The 6,564-nt window shown below is 49.3% G+C and overlaps 1 protein-coding gene across 1 annotated transcript; it reads right to left on the bottom strand.

Moving 5' to 3' along the window:
• Window positions 1-1,911: 1,911 nt before the first annotated feature.
• NRSN2 (neurensin 2) lies at window positions 1,912-6,322 on the bottom strand. The gene is made up of 2 exons (XM_061630153.1): window positions 6,134-6,322; window positions 1,912-2,298 (listed from the first exon to the last, which is right to left on the bottom strand). Exons 1-2 carry the CDS (start codon window positions 6,320-6,322, stop codon window positions 1,912-1,914), a joined length of 576 nt encoding a protein of 191 aa, XP_061486137.1.
• Between the last annotated feature and the right edge of the window lie 242 nt (window positions 6,323-6,564).

Genomic DNA, 6,564 nt, shown 5'->3' with positions numbered 1-6,564 from the left:
GACAGAAGTGTCACAAAAGCGGTGGTCTGTGGGCTCGCCAACTGTTTGGCTGGGCCTCCCCCTGGGCCCTTTTGGAGGGCAGCCTGGCACACACAAATACAACAGGTGAAGCCTTTCCACTGGCTTCATCTCACTGCCAGGAAAAGCTTTTGCCTGAGGCAATTCATCTCTGCCAGGCTGCTGTTGAAAGGGCACAGAGGACTGGTGTTTCAGTACAAAGGGCCTGTTTGCATGTTGCGTTAAACCAGGGACAGCTAATGCAACGTCCTCCAGATGTTGTTGGACTCCAACTCCCATCAGCCCCTAGCCAGCATGGTCAGCAGCCAGGGATGACGGGAGCTGCAGTCCTTCACCATCTGGACGGTGCCACATTGGCGTTCTTCGTGTTGAACCGTAGTTTGTTTTAAACAGGAGAAGTTGTCTTCTACTGAGCCAGACCACTGGTCCATCTAGCTCGATATTGGCTCTCCAGGAATTCAGATAGAGGACATTCCAAGGCTTTCTGGAGATGCTGGGAATGGAACCTTCTGCATGCAAAGCAGATGCTGCACCACTGTGCTATGCCCTCCCCCAAATACAGGAAGCTTCTTTCAACTGAGTCAGACCACTGGCCCATCTGGCTCAGTATTCTCTACACTAACTGGCAACGACCTTCCAAGATTTCACACAGGGGCCTCTCCCAGCCCAGCTGGAGATGCCAAGGGTTGAACCTGGGATCTTCCGCATGCAAAGCATGAGCTCTCCTACAGCCCTTCCTTATTAATTGAACTAAGGTTTTGTTGTGAATGGGCTCCCCATCCGCAACTCCACAACTCCCCCACCCCCGTGGGTGCCACGCCTGGCCCAAAGAAGCCATAGTATGGCTTGTTGTGATGTGTGAACCTGGATTGTGGTGTGTTTCCTTGAAACAGATCATGAGTGGTAGAATCACAGAATCGTAGAGTTGGAAGGGGCCTACAAGGCCATTGAGTCCAACCCCCTGCTCAATGCAGGAATCCAACTTAAAGCATCCCTGGCAGGTGTCTGTCCAGCTACTTCTTGAAGGCCTCCACTGTTGGAGAGCCCACCACCTCCCTAGGTCATTGGTCCCACGGTCGTACAAAGCACCAGGTCAGCAAAGGCTGAGCTGGAGCCATAGAAGCTGCTTCAGTCTCCCTCCTTGAGGAGTTAAAGGTTAGGGTTGGGGGGCGTTGTAAGGCAGTAGGGGGTGGTGGCCCATTAGCTAATCACTAATCAAAATGCCCCACAGCTACCCAGCCACGCCTTCCTGGCTAGTATGGGAGGGTCCATAGTTCAGTGATAGAGTATGTACTTTATATGCAAGATTCAGTCCCTGGGATCATAGCGTCATAGAATCGTAGAGTTGGAAGGGGCCTATCAGGCCATCAAGTCCAACCCCCTGCTCAATGCAAGAATCCAAGCTAAAGCATCCCCGACAGGTGGCTGTACAGCTGCCTCTTGAAGGCCTCCAGTGTTGGAGAGCCCACCGCCTCCCTAGGTCATTGGTTCCATGGTTGTGCTGCTCTAACAGTTAGGATGTTTTTCCTGATGTTCAGTTGAAATCTGGCTTCCTGCAACTTGAGCCCATTTTTCCTTGACCTGCACTCTGGGACGATGAAGAAGAAATCCCCGCCTTCCTCTGTGTGGCAACCTTTCAAGTACAACAAACCACAGTCTGGGTTCACATGACATGACAAGACATACTCAGGCTTGTTTGTGTTGCACGGGTGTTGATTACGCCATGGTTTAAAGCAAACTGTGCTCAGTGAGCAAACCAGCTCAGGGAGAATAACCCTGACTGGAAGTGATCGCTTGGAAAGGTGGCTGGCGTGCATTAGCACATGGGTGTTTGCTGCTGTGACCAAAGGGAGCTTCTGGTGCTCTTGAGGCAATCCTGGCAGGAGTCTGGAATTACGGATCTCTCTTTGGCTGGACACTCTGCACCTTCAGGGCTCTGAAGGGCACGAGCGCTGCTGCTGTGACAATGGTGCCCTGCTGCCCAGGAGGGCTCTGCTGCAAGATGGGGGACAGCTGCTCTTCCGTGTCTTTGTCGTCTCTGTTTATTCTGCACAGGCCAGAGGACAGGACGCAGGCGACTAGGAGAGCCCCAGCCATGGCACACAGCACGATGCCGACCGCTCTGCAAATCCCCAGGGCATGGTTGTATTCTACAGCCTGTTGATCAAGCACCACGAACTCTGCTTCGCCAATTCCTTCCAGCTTGGGGTGAAGGAGGTACCCCGTGGCCAAAGCCAATGCTCCGGTGAGCAACAGCAGGGTCCCAGCGGAGAGAGTCACCTTGGGATGTAAAAGGACAGAATGAGAGGTGCCTTGAGCTCACTGTGCACACTCGTTTAACAGAGTGGCTTTCCTTGCACAGTTAAATGCTGAAGAAGCGTAGAATAGCGGAGTTGGAAGGGGTCTATAAGGCCACTGAGTCCAATCCCCTGCTCAGTGCAGTAGTACATAGTTGTATCTGTGCAAATCTATTTGAATAATTGTTGTAGTAGGTATTGCACCTGTACCCTGCCTTTGCACATCATTTTTTTAAAAATGAAAAAAAGCAACCTAACTATCTACTGCAAGAAGGGAAACAGAAGTGCAATAGACAATAGAAATTTCCCCCAAAGACTACAATCCTATGCCCACTAACTTTGGCGTAGAAGATCCATTTAACTAGGGCTGCAGTCCTCAGCATAATTTTTGGGAAGTAAGACCTGTTGAACTCAGTGGAATTTACTTCTGAATAAACAGACTTATGGTTGCTCTGCAAGTGGAATTTACTCCCCAGTCAACATGCTTAGAAGACCTGGCCTATAAACATGCCAGACTGAGAACATGCAGAGTGCTTTCCCCGTGTACGTCAATACTCGGAGTCATCTGGTACACATCTGAGGTTCGGGAAAATGCGTCCAGCTTAGCTTTAGTTGAGCCTTTGCCAACCTGGTGCCCTCCAGATCAGTGGTGGCTGGTGGCTCCATGCCAGTATGGCAGTGGAATCTTGCAAGGAGCTGTCCAAGGTGTGAAGCAGCTTTGCCAACCTGGTGCCCTCCAAATGTTTTGGACTCCATCAGTTCCCCTGCAGACTGGAGCTGATGGGACTTGTAGTCCAAAACATTTGGAGGGCACCAGGTTGGCAAAGGTTGCTTTAGCCCCTGCATTGATTTCAAGCAATTTAAAGTCTACATTCCCTCCCCAGGTCTAGCCCACTCCGTGCAATTAAAGGAACAGATAATAAACTCCAGACTCGAGATTGCCAAGGCAGTAATGGTGACCAGCTGGTGGGCCAGGATTCTCAACCTGACTGGAGGGAGAGGAATGATTTTTTTTCAGGAAGAAATGAATTTGTTGGGGAGGGGTTGTTACTGAGGTCAGGGTACCACCAATTCCCTTGGAGGGGAAATAGATTTGGAGAGTGACAGAACTTGCTCAAACATTCTGAGCATGAGCCATGGAATTATAAGGCACAGTGCTGGCACCCTGTGCACCTCGTAATCTGAAAGACGTGCCTGGGAAGTGCACATTGCTGGTGAGTGGAACTCTCAGATCACTGGGAGCGAGCTGTGTCCACCACCCACACAGCACCAGGAGAAGCTACACTGGAGCTTAAAGTGCGTCATGGGTGGCAAGACATGACCTCTTGGAGCCTGGTACTCCTTCTGGGTAGCGCCAAGATACTCCAACACTTGTCTGAAGGTGGCGCCAGCGTCATCCCAGAAGATGCCTGATCCTAGTTGACCTGAGGTAGCTTCCCATGGGTCTAGCCAGCCGCCTGGTCTGTCCTGGCCTTTGCAGTAGGGTCTCCTGTTACTGTGTTCCTGCAATTGCTGCTGCCTTCCTAATGCTCACTGACCCCCTCATTCCTGCTGCCTGCTCCCTTTCAGTGGTTCCCTGGTGTTGCCTCTGGGCTCTGTTCCCCTCCTTCGCATTCGCACCTTAGGGCTCTTTCAGACGACCTGTTTATTCAGCATTCATCCTGATTTGCTTGCGCAAAGACTACACGAAAGTTAGATTATGTCTGATCTTTATTGAGCATTTGCTCTGATTTGTTTGCAGGGAGATTATATGGCAATGAGCATTTGTCCAGCATTCATCCTGATTTGCTTTGCAGAATTTGATTTGCTGATTTGCTTACCCGTCTTCCCATTAATCATTCACTCATCCCACACTTTTCAATGCATTTCCCTATCGCTTTCCAAACTGCAAAAAGTCTGTTTCTTTTTCAAAGTGGAATTGCTTTGTTAGAGTGAGAGAGAGCAGGTTAACCCACATTGGTTGTGCAAACCTAAACTTCTGGTAGGTGCTTCAATTCCTCCCACAAAATAATGATAGTCTGGAGGCATCTGTAGTTTACTTGAATTGACACCTGAGTACTTTATTTATTGTTAAGAACTAAAATAAAAGCAGAAATAAAAACAGGGATGGATGGCGACACAAAGTAACATGACAAACAGTCCAAAAGCAAATAATGACTCCCAGATTTCTCGAAAGGTTGGTGACAGGTTGACACCTGAGTAATGACTTCACCTGGAGCTGGCGAGATATGCTTCTGTGCCACTTTGCTGCTGCTCTGACCAGTAGATAGGGTGATACCCAGCAAAGTTCAGAGCATGGGCACATGAAGTTGCAGTGAGTGGCTGATGCCCACTGAGACTAGGAGGGTGGAGGACAGAGAAGCCAACAGAAGGCGGAACCAAAGTCAATGACAGGCAGAACCAACTAAGTCAAGTTTTGCCCCGTCCTCCTCTCTGTTATCCAAATTATGGAATGATCTCCCTGACGAGATGCGCCTGGCACCAACACTGTTATCTTTTCGGCACCAGGTCAAGACTTTCCTCTTCTCCCAGGCATTTTAGCACGTGTTTTTAAATTGTTTTTTTTAAGTGTTTTTAAATTTGTATATTTGTTTTGAATGTTTTTAATTGTTGTAAACTGCCCAGAGAGCTTCAGCTATGGGGTGGTGTACAAATGTAATAAACAACAACAATAATATCTGAAAATGCAGAAATGAAGTTTCTGAGCAACCCCACCCCGGGTGGCTGATTTCTACAGTGGCAACACTGAGACTGAGGAGATGGAAGTTGTTGTAAGTAAGAAGGCAGGCAGGTGTGGGCTGGCTGAGGGCAGGCTTGAGGTTGGTAGGGCAGTGCCCCGTTTGTCCTAACGGACCAGCCTCCCCCAGGAAGAACCCTCCTAGACCAGGTCCTAATACTGGCCACTTTGCAAGAGAGCACTGGAGAGTGCTTGTGACTTACACAGCTCCTGGCAAAGATCTCAGAACACGTCAGGCCAAAAACATCATATGCTTTTGTGCACTGGCTGGTCTGTTCTCTTCCTGTTCCTGTTTAACGTTGGCCAGCCAGATGCTTCTGTGAAGTTTACACACGGCACGAAAGTGGCAATGCTCCCCTATTGCTTGCCCCCATCATGTGTTGCTTGGAGGTAGACTGCCTTTGAACTTGGAGGCTCCACACAGCCATCCATCATGGCTTGTAGCTGCTAGGAGAGACCGTTCCTCACTGGATTGGTCTAAACCACCTGTAGGGCTTTGATTTTATCCTGAGGGCAAGGCAAAAACAATGAAATAAGACCTACAATCATGAGTTGCCACCCTGGGATCCTTTTGGGAGGAAAGCAGGATATAAATTTAATAAATAATTAAATAAATGGCCTTACCCAGGAATAAAAGTGCTGATCAACTTGGTGGAACTTGCCTCTCAGTAAACATGTCAAAATAAAGGGGGGGCATAGGGAGGCAGGAGAAATGTCTCCCCTCCAGAGGGCAGCTCAGTGCTTAGAGCATCTGCTTTGCATGCAGAAGGTCCCAGTTCAATCCCCCGTATTGCCAGTTAAGGGTGGGAATGCCCCCGCCTGAAACCCTCGAGAGCTTCTGTCAGTCAGTGTTGACAATACTGAGCTAGACAGACCGGTGGTCTGACTCAGTATAAGGCAACTTCCTGCGTTTCTAACAAAGGTATTCTGCACATGCTCGGGGACACTTTTTCTTATGCTCTCTTTTTAAAAATGCTGCGGACAGGGGAAGATGAACTCTTCATATTCTCAGAGACCCTCCGTCTGAAACAGCAGAGGAGCAGCTTATCCTGGTATTTGATACTGTTGTTACAGCCCTTACCTTCCAGAGGACAGAGGCCCATCCACTGCTGGCTGGAGATGCTGTGGGCGCATGAACGTCATCTTCCAGGCTAGCGCCGGTGCAATCCTCATAGAAAAGATGGAGGTAGGAGCGCACCCCATACCATTTGCCCTGCTCCACATTGGGGCCCTGGCGGCAGCCACACGAAGACTCGCAGATTGTGGGCATTGGACCTGGGCAGAGCAGGGCAAACAGGTCAGGCTCTGTTGGTTTTAATAGGGTTGTCAGTCGTTATGCTGAGTCCCCCAATCAAGCAGGAATGACTTTCAGAGGAAATGAGAACTGCTGTAGATGTGTGGGGCATGAGATTATTCTCCACTCCACCCCCCTCCATTATATACTGTAACTTATACAAATAGGACCTATAACAAAATATTGCACTGTGGAGCCCTCTCTGTTCATGGTGTCAA

The sequence above is a fragment of the Rhineura floridana genome, chromosome 6 (genome assembly GCF_030035675.1).
Source record: "Rhineura floridana isolate rRhiFlo1 chromosome 6, rRhiFlo1.hap2, whole genome shotgun sequence".
NCBI lineage: Eukaryota > Metazoa > Chordata > Lepidosauria > Squamata > Rhineuridae > Rhineura > Rhineura floridana.
Note: the sequence above shows the minus strand (reverse complement) of the source record. Positions and strands in the feature narration are given on the sequence as shown.